The following is a 23,962-nucleotide window of genomic DNA, read 5'->3' as shown; positions in this document are numbered from 1 at the left end:
AATGGAGAATGCGATCCTTTCTATAGGGTTTTGGGATCATCCTATAGAATTCTGTGGCAGGAATATTTTTATAATAATAACCTATTAAATTGCATAGAATGGTTCACACTACCTATAGAAAAGACATTATTTTATATTAAATTGTATAGGAGTTTTCTATAAGGGAGTCCAAGGATTACAACAACGACCCTCACTGTTGATCTGGGCTAGATTCAAGCCAGCAACCTAGAAGTGAACCAATCCCTTCAAGCTATCCAGCTGCCCCTACATCACTGTCACACTAATCATCAGGGCAGAACCTTACAATTACTGCTGAATATTTAAAAATGTTATGAAATTCTTGAACTTTAATAGGTTGCTGTTGTATCAACCAGGCAAGGTACTAACAAACTTCAACAGGACTTTATTTTTAAAGTTGAAATCTCTTTACCAAGCTGCACCCTCTGTAACTCTCACTCTGCCTCCTGCCCCCTTCTTCCTGTTTCCTGTCCTTTCAGACTCCCAACAGCCAGTGCTCCCAGTTCTAATAATCACAAGCAACATCTAAACACCACATTCCCTCCTCTCTTAAGAAACTCTCCCAATTAAAATAAACATTGTTCTAACCACAGGAACGAATAGGAAACAATACACTATACTATTGGCAGAAATATTACACTGAAAACACTAGATACTACATAACTTAGTTTCTAATCCAGACAGGTGGTCGTCTCTCAAGCCCCGGTTCCAATGCAATGTCTTGTTGTGTTGATACTATGGTGAAATCATCCAGTGCAGACGGGGTATTGGCATAATCTCATCTTGGTGCATAGGCAGGTGCAAGATAAGAAGCATTCCATACCCGCCCATCAGAAAGTCAATAGGTGTAAGGTCCCTTCTTCTCTATGATTTTAAGAGGAGCTGTGAATTTATGATCACCTTTGCATAAAATTCCAGGTTTTTGTATTCTAACAAAGGAACCACACTCAAACTTTTGTTCCTTAGCACCCCGCCACTTGTCTGTGAAAGTCTTATACTTTGCTTGATTCTGTTCAACTGTTTTTCTCACATCATCCTCGGTTGGGGCCTCAGGTCATGCCTTTAACAATCCAGCAACGTTCAGTTTAGTATTCCTCTGTTTCCCATGCAATAACTCTACAGGTGATCTTTGCATTGTGGCATGTCGTGTAGCCCAATATGCTTGCAAGAAATCAGTAGTGATGGGTATCCACAATCACCCTTCCAGTTTAGCCGTTTGAAAGAGAGTTTGCAAACGTCTGATTTCCCCATTGGCTTGAGGGTAATATAGGGATGACCTTCTGTGTAAAATGTTCCTCTCTGCTAGAAAAGTTTCAAACTCCAGGGAAGTAAATTGACTACCATTATCTGAAACCAGTTCTTTGGGTTTACCTTCCCTGCTAAGAAGGCCGTCCACGCGACCAGGGAGGGGAGGTTGGCCGATGGAGACTCTGGTGACTGTGGGGCTTGCTTCCGCTCCATGGTCCGATCACGCATCCGGGCGGAGTTCCTCTGGGCGGCGTCCACTGGCTCCCTTGACGCCTTCGAGGAGCAGTGGGCGCTGTCCAGGGTTCTCTGCTCGGTGTCCCCGTTAGGTTCCCTCCTTCTGACCCTTTGACCTCACTCCTGTCCCTGTTCTTTTATTAGTTGTCTCCCGCACTCAGTGGGTTCTGTGGCCCTGTGGTTCCTCCCCTTAGGCAGGGGAAGGATCCTTTAGCAGTGGGCGGGCTTCGCCCGCCCACTTCCCAGACACCCAATAGGTAAAAACTGAAGAGAGGAACTTAATTACTGTAGCAGAACAGATCTGCGATGTAAATACTACCTCAGGCCATTTACTGAAATAGTCTATTAAAGTGATGGCATAACGACAGTCAATTGGAGCAGTATCAAAGGGTCCTACAATGTCAGTCGCCACTTTTTCCCATGCAGATTCAGGAAGAGAAACAGGCTGTAATGGAGGGGTACATGTCACTGCTGTCTTATCATGCATTTGGCAAGTGACACAGGATTTTATGAGTGCTTCAGTTTTAAGAGTCCATCCCTGGCCACCAATACAGATCTCGTAGTCGTCGTTTGGTTCTGAGAATTCCTTGATGAATAGCATGTGTTAGGTGTATGAGTTTTGACTGTAATTCTTCTGGCACAAGTAGTCGGCGTGTACCTCATAGCACACAGCCATCGAGCAAAGAAAGTTCATCCCGAACTCTAAAATAAGGCAGCAAAACAAGGTCAAGGTTTTTAGGGTTACTGGGCCATCTCTTTGTCAGAAATTCCCATAGTTTTTGTTGAATTGGACACGCAGAACAAGCAGCTTGAAATTGATTTCTTGTAACTGCAGTAAGAGTGCTTGTAATAAGCGTAACTACTACATCCTCATCCTCCGGTGGATCATCTGGTTAAGGCAAAGGCAGGCGAGAAAGGCAATCAGCTACCACATTTTTGTTTCCAGGGTTATATTCCAGTTCATAATTGAAAGAGAGTAGTCTTGCAGACCATCTGGCAATACGATATCCTGCTCTTCCCAGTCCTTTCATGGTGAGCAACGTCGTCAAAGGGCTGTGGTCTGTGTGCAACTTGAATATGCGGCCCCACAGATAAGTGCTCCATTTTTCAGTAGCCCAGACACAAGCAAGTGCTTCTTTTTCGACTGTAGAATATTTTCTCTCAGCATTACTTAGTGTCCTTGGAGCAAACACAACAGTCCTATCTGTGTTGTCCTCATGAAGTTGTGTGAGGACAGCCCCAAGTCCATAATCAGAAGCATCAGTAGTTACAATTGTGGGCAATGCAGGACTGAATAGTGCAAGTACTGGACTATGTACAATCAAGTCTTTCACCGTTTCGAAACTAACTTGTGCATCCATTGTCCACACTAAGGTTGAACTTCTCCATAGTAATTCTCGTAATGGTTCAAAGACAGAAGCATAATTGGGACTGAATTTTGCATACCAGGAGGTAAGACCCAAGAAGGAACATAAGGTTTGCAAATCTGTTGGAGGAGGAGCATTTGAAATTGCCAGGATACGATCTGGATCAGGTTTTAGTCCAGCCTGTGAAATTGTATGCCCCAGAAAAGAGAGTTCAGTTTGTCTAAATTTGCATTTGGGTCTATTGAGCTTGAAGCCTGCTTTGCTGATGCAGTTTAGTACAGACTGCAGGTTATTGTCATGCTCCTCAGTAGTATTTCCAAACATGATAATATCATCCAAATAGCACTGAACTCCATGTTGATTCTTCAGAATCAATGACATCATTTTTTGGAAGGCACTTGGGGCTGATGCGAGACAGTATGGCACACGTTTAAAATGAAATAGTTCCTCATGTGTAATAAATGCTGTGAGGTTTGTGCTATCTTCATGCAACATAACCTGGTGGTATGCGCTCTGCAAATCAAGAGTAGAAAACATCTCTGCTCCACAGAGTTCTGCAAATACTTCTTCTATGTGAAGAAGAGGATGGCTGTCGATCACAATAACTTTATTTGGCTCCCTTACATCCACACAAAGGCGAATGCCTCCACCCTTCTTCTGCACCTCTACTATTGGTGAAACTCATTCTGAGGAGTTAATCTCTTCAATAATGTCCTTTTGAACAAGTTTTCTAAGTTCCTCTGAAACAGCTTCCCTGACTGAAAATGGTAAGTGCCATAATTTCTGTCATACAGGCATCATATTATTCCGCATTTTAGCTTTATGCAGAAACGCATAAGCACAGCTGAGTTTCTCTTCATCCTGGTGTTGGGTCCAAACTGAAACTGGTGTGTGTATTTCAAGAGTGCATTGCTGAGGAAGATCAATTTGTCCATTAACTACCCTGAGATTTAAAGCAGTCAATAAATCTCTGTCAAGGATAGGAGTGCCTTTGTGGACAATGTAGAACTCTGCAGTTACACAGCAATCACCAAAAGTAACTATTGCTGGCAGGCAGCCATGTACTGGAATATGGTTTTTCAAATAGCACACCAATTGAAAGTTTGGGTTCAGTAAGAGGCACATCTTTGAAGTATGGCAAATAGATGGAATCAGGTAGTATAGATACTGCTGAGCCAGTGTCCAACATTAGCTGAACAGAGTGTGATTTGCCTGAGGGTATGGTGGAAACGTTTACAGTGCACTTTCTGTTCTGGAATATGTGCAGTAGTGGCTTTGTCCACACTCAGCACAGTAACATCTGGTATTGTAACTGCATGCACCTGTTGATTGAACTGGCTACTGCGACATACTTTAGCAAAATGCCCAATCTTTTTGGACTGATTGCACTGAGCTACTTTTGCTGGACATTCTGTGTAGCTTGCAAGGTGTTGTGGGGATCTACAGTGAAAGCATGCTTCTACTGTACTTTGAATTTGCTGAGTCAGTGGCTTTTCATTAGTTTTCCTCCCGCAATTGTTTGTCTGCAGGGATAGTGAACTTTTTTGCAAAGGAGTCACAGCCTGTACTGTGCCTCCTGTATCCCTGCTCATTATTTTGGCTTCAGCTGTACCGGACTCAATCTGAGTAGCAACGGTTATTGCTTTTCTAGTGTAAGTTGTGGTTCTAGAAATAAGCGTTCTCTTACACGAAGCATGGTTGTTTTCTCAATGAGCTGGTCTCTAATCGTCTCATCTGCCATATTCCCAAAGTCACAAGTTACAATTAGACTCCTCAGGGAAGCAATATACTGCATTATAGTCTCCCCTGGTTTCTGCTCACACTGGCGAAATCTGTAGCGATTAGCTACTACATTCACTTTTGGCACAAAAAAGTTTTTTAATGCAGTGAGTGCAGTCTCATATTTATCATCTGCAAGGGGAAAAGTGTAAAATATACGCTGCCCTTCTGCTCCAAGGCCGTGGATTAGCAGAGCACACTTTCTTACTTCAGAAATCTCTGTAGCACTGATTGCAAGCAGTTAAGTCTCAAACATATGAATCCAGGCAGTAAAAGCAACTGGAGGCTCACCTGGGCTTTGCAGGAAGGGCGCAGGTGGGTTCAGAGGCAGAATATCCATCCTCGTTGCCAAAATGTTGTATCAACTAGGCAAGGTAATAACAAACTTCAACAGGACTTTATTTTTAAAGTGGAAACCTCTTTACCAAGCTGCTGATGCACCCTCTGTAACTCTCACTCTGCCTCCTCAACTCCTCTCCTCTTCTTCCTGTTTCCTATCCTTTCAGACTCCCAACAGCCAGTGCTCCCAGTTCTAATAATCACAAGCAACATCTAAACACCACAGTTGGCACTGTCCCTTTAAACAAAATACTAGAATAGCTTTTTACAAAGTCATTTTTTGTTGTTCTTGTTACATTGGATCCCAGTCAGAATCTATAACTGGCAATAGAATAAATCAGACCATGGACAAGATAAGGTTGATTTTAGGTCAAAAGTTTCATAGGCTCACTTTCAAAATCTTCATGTGTTTGTTTCCTGCTCTCTGTTGCACTTATAAGTAATTACAGGTGGAGGGGAAGTGGGAGAAATATTTTGTCCTGAAGAATCTTTGCAATGGCAAGCTTTAGTCAACAGTAATAGTAACAAAGCAAAAGAAACCCCTTGTGTTCATATTAGGCCATGCCGCCATTTGAGAGAGCTGATTTTAGTATTTCAAACAAGAGTATCAGCAAGACTGGCACATTCATATAGACATACTTACTCTGGCTTGAAGCCTGGCCTTGGGTCACATTTTTAGCCCTGTTTGTCTCTCTTATTCTTAGTAATATGCTTTTCTACTCTTCCAGCTCAGCACAGTTTCAATGAGATGTTATCAGTATCGGTGCTCTGCATATAAAAAGTATGTTGGAAAGTTACGACAATTCATAGCACATCTTAAAACCATGTTTGTTTTGGGGTCCTCTGAACTCAAGAAATAGCATCTGAACAACTTCTCTGTTGGTAAAATCTCTCTCTCATGTTCCATTGTCTCAAAAACGTCCAAAAGGAATTTTATCTAACTTAAAAATTCACTGATTAGAAGAAATACAAAAAATTTCAACGCAGCTGGTAATTTGTAAACATTTATAGATGCTTGGAAATAGGGGGCTAGAGTTAAAAGATCTACCCTCTCTACTGTACACAGAGCAGCATTATTGATAGGACAATGATTGTATTTACTTAGTGTGTTTCAGAAAATGGAAAATTAATTGTTTCTAGGTTTATAGGTCTATGCCAATCAAACTAATTATTTAAATTAAATGTATCCTGGCATCATATATTCATAATTACAGCTGGTGAAAAGTTTTTTGTCAACTTTCATTGGCAAAAAAAATTATAAAAAAAGATTTTTCAAAGGAAATAAAAATTTTCACAAGAAGCTTTTATTTCTTTGAAAATGTTTGGGGATTTTTGGGTCAAAAATGGAACAAATTGTCATTTTGTTTAAAATTAAAGATTTTTTGTTTGGTTTGTCTTCCTCTTGCCTCTTCTTTCCCTTGTCCCACTTTTTTTGGACAGTGTATGTATGTGTGTGTGTGGAGAACCTGGAAAATCAAAAACATTTTGTTTTTTTGAAAACTGACACAAAATGAAAACTTTTCTTTTGTCAAAAATTCAGAACATTAGAAGTTTTTTCAAAAATTTTCACCAAAAATACATAACTTTTTACCGGCTATGTTCATATTATAGTTGAAGATGTCACCTCTATTGAGTAGGTAGGTAACAGACAGGTTTCAGCAACACATCCACTTACCTATTGTTTATTTCTCCATAAGCTTCTACCACTTCTTCTCAGCAGGCTCAATGTTGATAGTTTCTGAGATCCTGATTTCAGTGGGAATTAAGAATGCTCAGCACCTTGCAGGATTGAGTATATAGGTTCTAGTTGATTGGCTCTGCACATGCACAAAGAAGATTGTTCTCTTTAGTTTATCCAAGAGAAGGTTCAGAGGTGAGGTGACTTGATGGTGGTCTACCCAAGGAAGAGATTTCTGACAACAGATGGTTCTTTAATCAAGCAGAAAAAGGTTTAACAAAATCCAATGGTTAGAAGCTGAAGCTCATAGACTCATAGACTCATAGGTCAGAAGGGACCAATATGCTCATCTAGTCTGACCTCCTGCACAAGGCAGGCCACAGAACCCCACCCATCCAATTTTATAACAACTCCTATCCCAGGACCGAGTTATTGAAATCCTCAAAATTGGTTTGAAGACCTCAAGCTGCAGAGAAACCACCAGCAAGCGACCCGTGCCCCACGCTGCAGGGGAAGGCGAAAAACCTCCAGGGCCCCTGCCAATCCGCCCTGGAGGAAAATTCCTTCCCGACCTCAAATATGGCGATCAGCTAAACCCTGAGCATGTGGGCAAGAGTCACCAGCCAGCACCCAAGAAGGAATTCTCTGCAGTAACTCAGTTCCCATCCCATCCAACATCTCCCCGCAGACCATTGAGCAGACCTATCTGGTGGTAGTCCAAGATCAATTGCCCAAATTAACAATCCTATCATAGCATCCCCTCCATATACTTATCAAGCTTTGTCTTAAACCCAGGAAAGTCTTTTGCCCCCACTACTTCCCTCGGAAGGCTGTTCCAGAACTTCACTCCCCTAATGATTAGAAACCTTCGTCTAATTTCAAGTCTAAACTTCCTAATATCCAGTTTATACCCATTCGTTCTCGTGCCTACATTGGTACTAAACTTAAATAATTCCTCTCCCTCCCTAACGTTAACCCCCCTGATATATTTATATAGAGCAAGCATATCCCCCCTCAGCCTTCTTTTGGCCAGGCTAAACAAGCCAAGCTCTTTGAGTCTCCTTTCATAAGGCAATTTTTCCATTCCTCGGATCATTCTTGTAGCCCGTCTCTGAACCTGTTCCAGTTTGAATTCATCCTTCTTGAACATGGGACACCAGAACTGCACACAGTATTCCAGATGGGGTCTCACCAACGCCTTGTATAACAGTACTAACACCTCCTTATCCTTGCAGGAAATACCCCGCCTGATGCATCCCAAAATCGCATTTGCTTTTTTAACAGCCGTATCACATTGGCGACTCATAGTCATCCTGCTATCAACCAGTACCCCAAGGTCCTTCTCCTCCTCCGTCGCTTCCAACTGATGCGCCCCCAACGTATATCCAAAATTCTTATTATTAATTCCTAAATGCATAACCTTGCACTTTCCACTATTGTATTTCATCCTATTTCTATTACTCCAGTTTACAAGGTAGTTCAGATCTTCCTGAATAGTATCCCTGTCCTTCTCCGTGTTAGCAATACCTCCCAGCTTCGTGTCATCCGCAAACTTTATTAGCATATTCCCGCTCTTTGTGCCAAGGTCAGTAATAAAAAGGTTAAATAAGATCGGTCCCAAAACCGATCCTTGAGGGACTCCACTAGTGACCTCCTTCCAGCCTGACAATTCACCTTTCAATACGACCCTCTGGAGTCTCCCCTTTAACCAGTTCCTTATCCACCTTACAACTTTCATATTCATTCTCATCTTTTCCAATTTGACTAACAGTTCCCCGTGTGGAACCGTGTCGAACGCCTTACTGAAATCTAGGTAAATTATATCTACCGCATTTCCTTTATCTAAGTAATCTGTCATCTTCTCAAAGAAGGAGATCAGATTGGTTTGACACGATCTACCTTTACTAAATCCGTGTTGCAATTCGTCCCAATTACCATTGACCTCTATGTCCTTAACTACTCTCTCCCTTAAAATTTTTTCCAAAACCTTGCATACTACAGACGTCAAGCTAACAGGCCTATAATTACCTGGATCGAAGCTAGACAAATTCAGATTGGAAGTCCAGGAACATTTTTAAAATGAGAGTAATTGATCATTGGAACAGCTTACTAAGGATGTGGCGAAGTCTCCATTACTTGCAGTCTTTAAATCAAGACTGGAAATCTTTCTAAAAGATATGCTATTGCTCAAAGAGAAATTAGGGTCTTGATGCAGGAATTTATTGGGTGAGGTTCTGTTACATAAGAGCTCATAGTATGTGATTATAATGGTCCCTTCTGGTCTTAAAATCCTATGGAATGCACATTAATGTTAGTAGAAGTGTATCTGAATTGGATCTTTAGAGGGGTTTTTTATGTAACAACATGTTTCTGTAGTACATGTTGATAGAGGGTTTTTCTTAGTGAAGGGGAAGGGTGCGCTTTGATGGCTGATCAGGTGCTGTATGTCACCAGGTGCACTGTAAAATCAGTTGCATCGTTTGCTGCACACATGTTTACGACATCAGAATCAGGAACTGCATTGCAAAACGGAAATTTCACTTCATGGAAACAGGAGAAATGTGGTTACCATTTTGAAGAAAACCCCCATAAATCAGTAAACACCAGTTTCTAATGATTTACACATGTGTACTGTATTCTTGTCCTATCTCTGGCTGTGAGGAAAAAAATGGTGTTCTATAATTCTGTTCTTTTGTAAGCTACTCCATCAGTTACTCTGGTTTCATAAAAAGGAAAACCTGTTTCTCTTAAAAGAGAGAGCACTCCAAGTAGGCAGGGAGGTCGGGCAACCACACTAGGGTAATGTTAAGTCATGTCATATCAAGCGATATCTGTAAAATGATACATAATATGCTCTATGAAACCTTTATTGTCCCCCAGATAACATATGTCCTAGATAGTTACAATTGGCTTTTACTTGAGAACTGAGCAGCAATTCCCTGAAGAGGCAGGTTTGCATGAGTGAAAATGGTTTTTGGGGGAACTGACAAAATTGCTGGTTGGTGTAGAATTTCTTTCTCCAGCCTCTGTCACAACCAGCATAGAAGTTTGTGTTTGGAGTGCGGTGGTGAGGGGTTTTACTAATTTGCTGATGATTTGCTAAGAGTCAGATTCCTGCCCTGAGAAAAATCCCATTCAATGTGATGATTGAAAGGGACATTTCCTCTATTTTGTTGTAATCAACTCTTGTTTAGGTCTTCATCCTTGAAATATGAAACCAGCTATAAAACCCAACCAGAGACCTTTGAACCAAACAGAAACATAATACATCATGCCTACAGATTGGTTTATTTAAGTAAGTTGTAGCCTACAAGGAATGATCCCTCCCTCTTCCTCCCCCTCTCCTTGAAAACTACAAGTGAAAGGCGTTGAGCCCATTGCGTTATTGCTGCCCTAAATGTTCAAATATAATCAGATTTAAAATGAGATTAAAAAAAAATTGGTGTCCTCTTTATTTGCCTTCTGGTTTTTGAGTATTTAGGGTGCATTGAAGTCACATTTTTCAAGCTTTTCTCTTGCACAATGAAGGCTAGAAACTTACTTTATTGTTAAAATGAAAACTGAGGTTCTCACCTAATTACTTGTCTCCAGCTTTAAGTGAAACCTGTAGTTTAGTGAGACATAATAAAATCACAAGAGCTAGCAACACTGCAAACCATGAAAAGCATTGACAGGCATTAGAACAGTGGTTCTCAAAGTTTTGTACTGATGACCCCTTTCACACAGCAAACCTCTAAGAGTCACCCCCCACCCCGCCCCTTATAAATTAAAAACACTTTAAAATATATTTAACACCATTATAAATGCTGGAGGCAAAGCGGGGTTTGGGGTGGAGGCTGACAGCTCATGACATCACCATGTAAGAACCTTGCAACCCCCTGAGGGGTCCTTGCCCCCAGTTTGAGAACCCCTGCATTAGGAGGCAAATTGAACAGATCTGACAGTGTTCTCCACAGTAGGCCTGTTTTACGTAGAATCGTAGGACTGGAAGGGGCCTCGAGATCATTTAGACCAGCGGTTCTCAAACTGTGGGTTGGGATCCCAAAGTAGATCTCAACCCCATTTTAATGGGGTTTCCAGGGCTGACTGAGACTTGCTGGGGCTCGGGGCCTGAGCCTGACCACCCAGGGCCAAAGCCCAAGGGCTTCAGCCTGGGATGGCAGGACTTAGGTTACAGGCCCCCTGCCTGGCGCTGAAGCCTTGGGCTTCTGCTTTATTCCTGCTGTCCAAGGCAGTGGGACTCGGACTTTGGAGAACACCCCCCCCCCCAGGCTGGTAGAGCTCAGGTGGGCTCAGGCTTTGGTCCCACCTTCTGGGGTCATGTAGTAATTTTTGTTGTCAGAAAGGGGTCGGGATGCAATGAAGTTTGAGGACCACTGATCTAGACCATCCTTGACAAGGGTTTGTTTAGCTGGCTCTTAAAAATCTCCAATGATGGAGATTCTACAACCTCTTTGGGTAATTTACTTCAGTGCTTAACTATCTGAACAGTTAGGAAGTTTTTCCTAATGTCCAACCTAAACCTTCCTTGCTGCAATTAAGCCCATTACTTCTTGTCCTATCTTCAGAGGTTAAGGAGAATAATTTTTCTCCCTCCTCCTTGTAACAGCCTTTTATGTACTTGAAAACTTTATCATGTCCCCTCTCAGTGTTTTCTTCTCCAGATTAAACAAACACAGTTTTTTCAAACTTCCCTCATAGGTCATGTTTTCTAGGCCTTTAATTGTTTTTGTTGCTCTTTTCTGAACTTTCTCTAATTTGTTCACATCTTTCCTGAAGTGTGGCACCCAGAACTAGACACAATACTCCAGTTGAGGCCTAATCAGCGCAGAGTAGAGCAGAAACATTACTTCTCGTGTCTTGCTTACAACACTCCTGCTAATACATCCCAGAATGATGATCGCTCTTTTTTTTTTTTTTTTTTGGAACAATGTTACACTGTTGATTCATATTTCACTTGTAATCTACTATGACCCGCAAATCCCTTTATTCAGTACTCCTTCCTAGGCAGTCATTTCCCATTTCATGTGCATGCAACTAATTGTTCCTTCCTAAGTGGAGTACTTTGCATTTGGTCTTATAGAATTACATCCTATTTATTCAGACTATTTCTCCAATTTGTCCAGATCATTTTTAATTTTAATTCTGTCCTCCAAAGCATTTGCAACTCGTCCCAGCTTGGTATTATCTGCAATCTTTATAAGTGTACTCTCTGTGCCATTATCTAAATCATTGATGAAGATATTGAACAGAACGGGACCCAGGGCTGATCACTGTGGGACTCCATTCTATATACCCTTCCAACTTGACTATGAACCACTGATAGCTACCCTCTGGGAACGGTTTTTCAACCAGTTTTGCACCCACCTTATAGTAGTTCCATCTACGGTTGCATTTCCCTAGTTTGTTTATGAGGTCATGCGAAACAGTATCAAAAGCCTTACTAAAGTCAAGATATACCACATCTACCACTTCACGCCTCCCCATCCACAAGGTTTGTTAGCTTTTTTTTGACAGGGTGTTAGATTGGTTTGACACGATTTGTTCTTGACAAATCCATGCTGACTGTTACTTATCACCTTATTATCTTCTAGGTGTTTGCAAATTGATTGTTTAATTATTTGCTCTGTTATCTTTCCAGGTATTGAAGTTAAGCTAACTGGTCTGTAGTTCCCCAGGTTGTCCTTATTTTCCTTTTTATAGATGGGCACTATATTTGCCCTTTTCCAGTCTCATAGAATTTCTCTGATCTGTCATGACTTTTCTAAGATAATTGTTTATGGCTCAGATACTTCCTCAGTCAACTCCTTGAGTATTCTACGGTGTATTTCATCAGGCCCTGGTGACTTGAAGACATCTACCATGTCTAAGTAATTTTTAACTTGTTCTTCCCTGTTTTAGCCTCTGATCTTACCTCATTTTCAATGGCGTTCACTATGTTAGATGTCCAAATGCTACTAACCTTTTTGGTGAAAACTGAAACAAAAAAGTCATTTAACACTTCTGCCATTTTCACATTTTCTATTATTATTCCCCCCCCCCTCCACTGAGTAACAGGCCTACCCTGTCTTTGGTCGTCATCTTGCTTCTAATGTATTGATAGAATGTTTTCTTGTTACCCTTTATGTCTCTACGTAATTTAATCTCATTTTGTGCCTTGGCCTTTCTAATTTTGTCCCTACATACTTGTGTTACGTATTTATACTCATCCTTTGTAATTTGATCTAGTTTTCACTTTTTGTAGGATTCTTTTTTGAGTTTCAGACAATTGAAAATCTCTTGGTTAAGCCAACAGATCTTAATAGCCTCTTTCTTTTGAATTGCCTGGGATCCTCTTTCAACCCAACAAAACATCAGGCTAGTAAAGAAAAAATGGTTGTATAAACTATATTCCCATCAGCAACTCACAAAACCCTGCGAGTAACTGACTTTGTTTTTATCTTGAAGGTTGCACATTTGTGATTGTCATTTATATTCCAGTCGATAGTGAGCAGTGAACACTAGTAATTTACACTGCAACAGGCAAGGGAGATAGATAAGAGGATTGAATGAATATCTTTTCATTCACATTTCTTTAGACTGTATTTATCTACCTATCACCAAATTCTGTGCACTAGTTAACACATATTTGATACTGTGTCATCCTGTATGACTAAAAAAAGTGGTCCAGTGCAGATATCCAAAAGAGATTCCTCAGCCTTGAGTGGGGAAAGAGAGGAGAACCTTTTTTATTTATCTTGTGTGCCTATTATCTTGTTATCTAAAGCAACACTGAAGTCCCAAGATGCTTGACAAGGGCCATGTTTTTATAAATTTCAATCAATGAACAATTCATCTGCAACTCACTCACTGTTTGAGGTCTCTACACAGTGATCGGTGAAGAGATCACCCCATCACCGCCCAGAACCTGACGCTAATGTGGAAATCAATTCAGACGCTCACTTTCCTAAATCAACAAAACAAAAAACTGGGGGTTTGTCCTGTTTTGAGCAGGGAGTTGGACTAGATGATCTCCTGAGGTCCCTTCCAACCCTGATATTCTATGATTCTATAACCCCAGAATGCAGCAGAGTGAGCCACTGGATAAGGAAAAAATTTGCATTTTCAAAAGTGCTTTCACTGAATTAGGAGTAGGTTAGGCACATGGGGGAGGGGAAGAGAGAGAGCATAATGACTATCTACACACCTAGTCCTTTCTGCTCTGCTTGGGAACACAGATGGGTGGGTGGTCCATCTATTCCAGTATCCCCTCTCTGACAGTGGCCAGTGCCAGATGCTTCCGAGAACATGCTTTAGTTGTCCTTAGCCAGTCACCATCAAAGGGCTCAATAGTTTTCATTAACTTGAGCTTGAATGAACTCATGTTATTCTGTTGTTGCCAAAGGAAAAGGGGAGTAATGAGTTGCTCTAACATGTGATCTGCACTAATTGTGGGGATTGAAAGCCATCCTGATTCTAGATATATTGACACGGGAGACATGCTGAGGGATGGCTGCTTTGAGAGACAAATCCCTGAAGCAAGGGGAATCTTTACTGCCTCCTGGTAACACTTTCCTTTCCCCTTGAGTACACAGGAAGGCAGAGAGAAGTCCTAACGTGGTGGACTGATAACTTGGAAACTTATTTTATTTTTAAAATTTTTGGTTTTATTATTAATTTGCCATATCTGATTGACATAGAAGAAGAAGAATCACTGGAAGGAGAGCAGCTATCCGTCAGACTCCAGCGTGCATCAGGACAAAGCAATCACCATGGAGCAGGACACTTGCTCTCTGAAGTAGGAGACAGCATCGAGCAGATCCAGTACATTTTACACCAACAGAGCTTCCAGACTAGGAATAAAAATGCTTTAAAATTAAACAGCGCTCTTGCCTCTCTTCTGCAGCCAGGTAGCTTATTCCAGCCATTGGGGCTTCATCCAGGAAGCCTCTTTTTTTATAGGCAAATTTTGCCCCTGGTGCTTGAAAATTAATAAGTTGATTTGAGCAAAGGGGCTATTCAGAGTATATTGTGAGGTGTTACGGCAGTATGATTGTTTAATAATAGTAAAAGATAGGGAGGAAATATCCAACACCGTATAATCAAAACTAAATGGTGGGGCCGAGCTACATTGTTGCTTTAACTCTGAGGTCCCTGAGGAGGATTATATTTGTCCTGGGCATCTTGTGCCCAGCTCATTACCTCTGACCTCAGCATGATGGCCCCCTTGCCCACGTGTCTAGCCTGCTCTATAGTTGAAAAGGAAGGGGGATTGTGGGAAATTCGCACAAAAGGGACCGCTATGATCATCTAAATCATAGTTTACATTATTTTTGTGTGAAATCTATCTTTTTTCAGTTTTGAACATTTTCAAAACTTTTTTTTCTCTTCCTTCCTATGTTTTTGTTTTTTCTTCTGCCTTGCCCCTCCCTCCCCTCTTTAACCTTTATCCAGTTACCACTGAAAAGGTTAGAGAAAAGGGCAGGGAGAGGGAAATCAGTAAACAAAAAAGGGGATGGGATTGCTTTGGTTTTCTGGACAGCCAGTCAGACTCCTGCCCTTTGAGCAGGTTTCGGGTTCTATGCTCAGAAGTGCCAGCACCCAGTCTCTGTTGCAGACGCACAGTCTTTCTCCCTGCTGCTACTTGGGATGGGAGAGGGGCAGATGTTGGCTGTAGAAGATGATGGCTTTCTCTGTGAGGGCCAGCTGAGAAATTGGGAATGGTTCTCACCAGAAACAGGTAGCGGAAGGTAGAGCTCAGTACAGGTAGGAATCCTAACCCAGTCCCCTCTTTCAACGGCTGTAAACCTTCACAGGTTTCTAGACACAGCACCTCCAGTTGACTAGGGTAAACTCTGAAAATTGGCAAGCTCCCAATATGTTTAGGACAAGCACTGGCTAGTTTATTAGGCAGAGCTGTATTGACATGGGGTTTGATCTTGAGAGGTACCAGGTAGAACTGGGGAATGTTCTCCCCCCGCCGTCCTGTGAAGATTTTCAGGGTTTTCTTTATCAGGATGAAACTCAGACTTTTCCAAGTTTTTATCAGAAAGAGAGAGAAACACCCACCCCGATTAACCAACAGCCTGATGACTAGGGCACTCAGCCTAGGATTTGGGATACCTGGCTTCGAGTCCTTGGGCTGAATCAGCAAGGAAGGTCCTCAAACCTGGCTCTGCCACGTTCTGGATGTGTAGCTTTAACCACATGGCTATTCAGGGGTGGGTCTTTCATGCTGGTTTTGACAAGAGTCCATCCTGAATGGGAGAAATATTTACCAGCAAAAGTCTAATTGAAATTGGTATGTTCCTGCAAAAAGTTTCAATTTTGAGAAATTGGCAATTCCTAACAAAAAAAACTGTATTGTTGAAAGTGTCCTTGACTAGCTCTAGTACTGAGCATCCACAACTCTCATCAATCTCAGTGGTGGCTGAGGCCAAGTATCACCTCTCTGGGTCAGTACCAGAATGCTTAGCCCTGAAGCTTGAGTGTAACGGATGCAGAAGATGTTGTCATGGTAACTTCTCTGTGATGATCCTCTCAGTCACTTTCATTTAGTGTAACTTTAATGAGACTCCATCCCTGGTGTTTGATGGATAAATGACCTGTTCTTCTTAGTGCTTTTACTGTGATATATGATGTTGTAATGTCTCCTTGGGAACGATTTGGTTCTGTGGAGCAGCTTCCTTCCAGAAACCCTGGAAACTCTACCTAAGAAGGGAGAAAACAAACTTTTCATGCCAATTGTTAAAAGGGGACAAACAACCAAAGAAATTAAAATATGGTTTTGAGAGAGACAACCCAATTTAGTGGGTTCCTGGACTAGGGGCCTGGAACTCCTGAATAGTAACCTCAGTTCTGCCATGCACACTTTCAATGACCTTGGGCAAGTTAATTAATCTCTGTGTCCATTCCCCAGCTGTGAAATGGAAGATGATGATAAAATCTACTTGACTGCAGTGCAGTGAGAGTTAATTAGCTGGATTTTAGTTAATTAGTGGCAGCACTGTGTAACGAAGTTTGATGATCAGTGACAGGAAGCTAATGGCTCTTGTCATCTCTTTTTTTGTCAGGTTCTATATCAAGAGTGTTAAAGAATTACAGTGACCATGCCTGCGATGGAGAATATGTCTCCCTGAGATGCCCTCACAGAACCACCATCAGCATCCAGTCTTCCTTTTATGGCCGAATTGTGCCAAGTCATCAGATGTGTCCCTCCCGATACCTACAGTCCTATGCAACTTTAATTAAGGAAGATGTAGCCTGTTCAGTTGGTACTTCCCTTCAGGTATTGCATGTTAAACTGCATCTCTTTAATTCTTGGTTTCATCTTTCCCAGGCCACGCAGCAGCTGTCTTGTGCTTGATGCCACTTAGATCTATGCTCTAAAAATTAGCATGCCGGGTAACATAGGCCATCTGACACTGTGAGAGTAATTAACCATTGGAGCAGTTTACCAAGAACTGTGGTGGACTCTTCATCATGGAAAATCTTTAAATCAAGGTCTGATGTTTTTCTAAAAGATATGCTGTAGTTCAAACCAGAATTGAGGGAAGTCCTATGATGTTACTCCAGAGGTCAGAGTAAATGATCACAGTTGTTCCTTCTGGCTTTATATTCTGTGAAATTGTTAATAAATAGTTTGTTCGTGCAGTGTAGAAGGGACTGAATTATGTCTTACTGGGATGTTCTGAATTTTGCTACAGCCTTTGACTTTAATGGTCCAGGAATGTGGCTAAAACACAAATATATTACAAGACCAAACTGTGTTTTAACTGTTTTGGGGGATGGACTACCTTTTAATTGGATCTCCCAACATGGTAGTTTTTCAGTGTAGACAGGACTTCCTGTAGGGTTAACTTACATTTTGTTTTAGGGTGTTTTATTTTAGTGACTTGAAATCCAGGTAGAATCTTTGGTTTACTTTTTCTCCTGTACTCATAAGATCAAATTCTCAGCTAATGTAAATCATCAGAGATAACTTAATCATAAAAAGGAATTCTGCCCATGTGACAGTAGTTAATTTTAGTCTCTCATTTATATGGAAGAAACTTACCACCAGTATCTTCTCTTTAAGCTTGTATGACTACCACAAATCAAAGAACCCTTTGTACATTGAATAGGACTGGAAAAATTCAGATGTGGAAACCTACACTGATTGATGTTATTGACTTCAGTGGAGACTACTCATGAGCATTACATTCAGTACATGCATCAGCCTTTCCAGCATCAGGGATTTGGATTGCAAGCTTTTGGGGGCAAAGACCTGCACTTTTATTTGTGTTAAGTGCCCTGCATATTTATGGGTATAAATCAATAAGAATTAGTAATAAATGTTACAGCAGAACAAGAGGTTTAAAGGAATGATGCATCTATGGTGCAAGGAACCATTTTGTTCTAATCTGGCAAATGTCCAGTTTCCCCAGAGGGCAGCTAATTGTGGGATCTCCTGCACCCAGGCACTTTTAGAGAAATGTACAGTTTATTTTAAAGAGCTGATCTGAGTGCTTTTGCTCCTACATGTCAGTGGTAAATGCTGAAGATAAAGTGGTGGGGCAACATGTGCCTTGTAAGAAAATGACATGCCGACAGACTTGCACTTGCTCTTGTAACACTAATACCGCATATCAAATGGCTGGGAGTCTCCTGCCATCATGCCAGAATTTGCAGTAAAGAGAGGCTTTCCCATATGTGATGATGATAGCTTGTAACAAGGGGGGCCACAGGCAGATACGCTATGGGGGCAGGAGGATATGGAGATTAAAGACAAAGGATTTTGGCTGAGGCCAACCTATGTCTTTTATTTATTTATTTGTTGCCAAACAACACTTTTCAAAAGCTGCTCAATAAGCTGCATTTGCATGCACAATAGATACACACATGTATTTAGTCCTTTCCCTTATCTGCAGGTGGCATGTTTAAGAAGCCCCCCAGGATCTGGAATAGCGAGAGAAGAGGAGAGACATAATGTTTAGTTTTTAATGCTGTGGCTTTGCTTGCAGGAGCGATTTAATGACAATCTCAGGTGTCTGGCCGGGTTCTCATGGGATCATAGAAATGTAGGGCTGGAAGAGACCTTGAGAAGTCATCGAGTCCAGCTCCGTGCACTGAGGCAGCGTCAAATGAACCCAAACCATCCCTGACAGTTGTTTCTCCAACCTGTTCTTAAAATCCTCCAGTAATGGGGATTCCACCTCTGACCCTGCACCCTGTGGGCTAACGCTGCCCTTTGCCTGCAGTCAGGTTCCATTGGCATCCATGGTGCTTCTGAGAGCAGAAAGCGTACCTCTGGGTTTTAGAATGAGAACGGTGTGTGCTGTAGTCAGTCATGTAGTATGTGTGTGCATGTGGAGCACTGAGTCATTGATCCTGGATCCCCTAAGTCAGTGGTTATCAAACTTTTTTCATTTCCAGACCCTTAAAAATTTTGAATGGAGGTGCAGACCTCTTTGGAAATCTTAGACATAGTTTGCAGACTCCCAGGTGAAAACCACTGTTCTACGGTAACAACCACCTTTCGCGGACCCTGTGGACCCCTAGGGATCAGCGGAGCACAGATTGAAAACCACTGCTTTAGAGGATGAGTTTACAAAGTGACTGAGATTTAATTTCTTTTTATTTATCCATAAGAACATAAGAATGGCCATACTGGGTCAGACCAATGGTCTATCTACCCAGTATCCTGTCTTCCAACAGTGGTCAGTGTTGGGTGCTTCAGAGGGAATGATGCTTGTATACTTAGAGCACTAGTCTGGGACTAAGGAGTCCTGACTTCAATTCCGTGCTCTGCCACAGACATCCTGTGTGACTGTGGGCAAGTCACTTAGTCTCGCTGTACATCAGTTCCCCACCTGCAAAATGTGGGTAATAGCACTTTACTTCATGGGTTAATGATTGTGAGGTGTTTGGATACTATGGAGACGGAAACCATAGAAGTACTTTAGATAGATATCCTCCTTCAAACTGTGTTCCTCTCAGCCCTGTAGGGTGCCTCTTGAACCCTTCTCTCAACCTGGTCCTCATACCGTCTTCCATGCTGTCTTTCTATGCATGGAAAACACTCTCTTCCTCACCTCATGCACTGGATGAGTTCCATCCATTTCAGTCCCTGGATATCTTACAGCAAACTCACTGGAAGTGCTGACTACCTGGGTTTTTAAACTCAGTTGTACAGAGAGTACAGATGGGGCCATTGTGTATGCATCCTGTTTGATAGTAATTACAAAAATTCAGCTTAATCAGGATTCTTCACAATTAAATCACTAGATCTAATCAAGCCCAGATTGCAGAAATCTGTCTCTCTGGAAGAGAGGAGCTTGGGGAGTTAACATCCGTCAGTACAAGGGAATCCCTATGTATTGAGGAGTTACATTTAGTTCCCATTTAAAAGAGCCCCACCACCAAGAAGTACAGTTTGGAAGCCTTGTCTGTGATAAAAAGGAAAAGGCTTAAGTTGATTACACTGAGATTTACCACTGTTAATCCAGACTTCTAGCCTAGTCCTTGGGGTCAAGTGCCAGAACTCCTTGCTATCAGCACTTGTTTTCATTTGAAACAAAATGTACGCCACATGGGAATGCCTGTCTGAAACATCATGTCAGTGACCCGAAGCTACAGAGTTCTTTTATTCTAATATAGTGAAGTCAGATTCGATGTGAGATTTCTAAATGCATAAAGACTTTGAATGGCAAGCAATAAAGGGCCATTCATACTGGGCTTTCCGTCTCAAAGTGAAGTGACTGGGTCTCTACTGAGCTGCTGGGCCAAAATGTATGAATGGGGTAGGTCAAAGAACAGATTAAAGTTGTTTAGAAAATCTGACACTATTTGTCTGTTCTCAGATTTGTGGTGCATTTTCAAACAGCTACCGCTCATGTTAGGGTTCCTGGGATTTTAATACAAGTAGTTTCAGATTCATTGCAGGACCATCTGGAGGAAAATCAGAAAAGTTTCTGTCATTTTTCTTAAAGCAGCTGTTGCATTTTTCAGATGTTGCAGTGTGGAAAATGACCACCCAATCCTTCCCCTTTTGGGCCAACTTTGGACCTATTTTACTCTGTGGCAGTGGCCAGTACAGTAGTGGTGCAAGCCAGCCACTAACACTGGCTTGTATTCTGTCGCTTCCGAAATTCCACGTAGATTATTCCTGATAGGGAGATAAGAAATCAGTGTCCAGGTGCCAGTCAGGAATGTACTCAGGCACTATGGTGGTGGATGCAGAATACGAATACATGCAGCGTCTCCTCCTTGGCTCTGCAGGGGTCCCAGGCTGTTGGAACTATTAAGTTTTGCAGGGGGCCAAAAGTATGATTCAACAGCTGTGTCCTGTTTATTGTGCCTCCTGGCCATCTCTTTTCCTGCTTATGAGTAAGTGGAAGAGGCAGTCAGAATCCTGAAACATTAAGCGTCAGAGTATTAAATATAAAAGTCTGAATTGTCCCCACAGAATAGATACCGCTGATCACCAATAGTAATTGTGTGCAGCAAATGCAAAGTTCTATGGTTGGAAGAACTCTTTTTTGCACACGCCTGTGTAGTTACCACTGCATAGTCCTGAGCAGAGCTGGCAGATATTTTTTTTGGATTGGTGGCTGAACCAAAAAAAATGTATTTTGGGTCGACCTGTAATTGGGTCAACCAGCAAATTTTTTGTTTTTTCTTGGTGAAACGAAAAAACCTAAATATTTATTTTCTGATGGATTGATTGATTGAAACATTTAATATGCTCCAAAATAGAATGTTTTGTTTCATTTTTAAATGGTTTTTTTATGTTAAATCTAGATAAACTTCAAAACCAAATGTCGTTTTGAAATAAAAAGTGAAAATGTTTCATTTAGAAAATGTTGAATTGAAACATTTCAACTTTTTGGGATTTCCCTTCCTCCCCAGTTTTTTCCAGACAAAACTATTAGCCGAATTCTTCCTGAATTTGTGAACAGTTTCGGTAAACCGAAATTGCATTTTTCAGCAAATAAAGTATTCGCCAAAAAAAAAAAGCAATTTGCCCAGCTTTAGTCTTGAGTGATGGGTTTACTATACCCATATTTTGCTTTGACAATATAGGTATCTATGTAACCCACTGATCAATTCATGTTATGTGGCTCCTTCTGTCCAATCTACAGAGGATGTGAGTCAGTTACAGTCTCCTGCTACAGAGTCTGGCTCTTTAGATCAAGCTGTAATGACTCATGGTTCTGTAGTTCCATGATTCAAACCTGAGTGTTGACCAAGATACCAGCCATCAGTCACACCTATTTCTGAACCTTTGGCCATAACTGTTCCTTAATTTTATATCCACCATTGAAATGTAGCTGACAAGTTCTAGGTCACTCTTCTTGTGACAGTTTTTCAGATTTCTGGACTCGATTCTGGAGAGCAGGTGTAGGGGGTGGTATTACTTTTTCCTCCTTGAACCACTAATGCAATTCTCACATGAGGGATTAGTGGCCCACATGAAGATCATCCAGCGTTACTGAACAAGGGACCTCCAGAGCTGAAAGCATGAGCCGTTACAACTTCAGGCACAGAGGAGCCCAAGTTACACAGATCCACCACTGGTAAAGGAGGGGCAACTTTAAAACCCACCATAGCTCCACAAGTTTCCTGAGAGGGCTGCCATGTCAGTGCAGTTTCTGACCAGTCTCCAAGACCTCCATGCCCTCAGGGTGCCTTTGAGCCCGGGGCTCTTTTTGAGTTTTGTTGGTCCTTTCTGACTCCTGTTGTGTTGTCTTAGAAGATGGAATAAGTGGGCCCAGAGAGTTCTAGGTAGCAACATGATCTGTCATGATACCACAGTAAACAGTCAATATGGTGCAGGGTTTTAAAGTCTCAGCCTGCTTCGTTCCATGGCAAACACATCATTAAACATCTTTTAAACCTTCAATTATAGGTACAGGAAGAAAGAAAAACAGTTAAAGCATTTGAAATGTAAATATTAAGCAAAGTTTTCATTTTAATAATATCCCTTATTCCCTTTTCCTTTAGTGGTAGAGAGTTTTTTAAAAGGAGAATAACCCTGGCTGGTGGTCTTTTAGATGGGATTAAAGATGGTGGTAACTGTCCATTTTGGGGGCAGAAAAGAGAAGTTAGCTGAGATGGACTGAAGCTGTTATTGTTGCTGTAGTTGTTCCTAGATAACAAGACATCACCTTGGGGGGAGGGATAGCTCAGTGGTTTGAGCATTGGCCTGCTAAACCTAGGGTTGTGAATTCAATCCTTGAGGGGGCCATTTAGGGATCTGGGGCAAAAATTGGTCCTGCTAGTGAAGGCACGGGGCTGGACTCAATGACCTTTCAAGATCCCTTCCAGTTCTAGGAGAGTGGTATATCTCCAATTATTTATTTATTTATAAACACACAAAAGGGGAGAGAAAAGAAGAGCAAAGATAGAAAATGCAGCTTCTGTCTCTGGTTCTGACTCTTACTGGCAACTGGAGAAACACAGGCCCAGCACACAGTCTTATCAGCCACTCTGGCAAACTTATACCAGCATTGGGCTGGTTAGGGCATTGCTTTCCTCTTTCTGGCCACAGGCTTACAGCTGTGTTGTAAAAGGACAGTCTTGGCCAGCTAATACAGACTCTTAGTAGACAGAAGGAAAAACTTAAGGAGAGGATTAGGAAAGCGAATAAATAAGCTGGGGAAGGAAAAGCATACACAGGAGGAGGAGAGGAGAAGTGGAGACAAAGTTTCTTATCCCAGATGGTGTTCAGAATTTAGCCAAAGCTGATGGAGGTGGTGATATCATCTGCCTCAGCCTGGTCATGCCATCTCTCAGAATTAGGACAACAAAGGTGTAGTGGTACAACAGTGGACCCTGGCTTTCCAGGAGATGGTAGGGTGATGATCATGATTGTGAAGCTTGCTCTTTCCTGTCCATCTGTCTCCCAGCCAGCAGTTGTAGTTAGTTTTATTCCTCTCCACAAAGTCTTCTAAGTACCCCAAAAGGAATGATGAGTGTAAGAGCCCATATCTCATTATATTGTTCACCAGTTAGGTTTGATTTCTAACTCACCAATATTGGTCAATTGACTTCCAGTTCCACACTCCTCTTGTTTACCAGAGAATGATCTTAACACAGTCCTTGAGTTTTATCAGCCAGTTCTTTGTATGGACTAATTTGGTCATTCTGTCCCCCTTTCGCATTTTTTCCCATCCACATTTATGGTTATAAGTTATTGTGACATTTTATGAATTTTCACTCACTTCTCACAGCGGAGGTCATGGTTAGGGTAAATTCATAGGCCCAATTATTACAATATTCTCCACACTGTAAGTGGTAGAGTGTGGCCACTATGCACCAATGTTTCTCACAATGGAAG

At 41.6% G+C, this 23,962-nt stretch overlaps 1 protein-coding gene across 1 annotated transcript in view; it reads left to right on the top strand.

The window, feature by feature from the left end:
- The window catches only part of LOC115648135 (protein eva-1 homolog C-like), a 315,587-nt gene that overhangs the window by 97,756 nt on the left and 193,869 nt on the right, over positions 1-23,962 (top strand). Inside the window, exon 2 of the mRNA XM_030555305.1 lies at positions 16,716-16,930. Coding sequence (XP_030411165.1) covers positions 16,716-16,930 — 215 coding nt within the window. The remainder of the gene's footprint in view (positions 1-16,715; positions 16,931-23,962) is intronic.

This window comes from Gopherus evgoodei, chromosome 3, assembly GCF_007399415.2.
Source record: "Gopherus evgoodei ecotype Sinaloan lineage chromosome 3, rGopEvg1_v1.p, whole genome shotgun sequence".
Classification (NCBI taxonomy): domain Eukaryota; kingdom Metazoa; phylum Chordata; order Testudines; family Testudinidae; genus Gopherus; species Gopherus evgoodei.
Note: the sequence above shows the minus strand (reverse complement) of the source record. Positions and strands in the feature narration are given on the sequence as shown.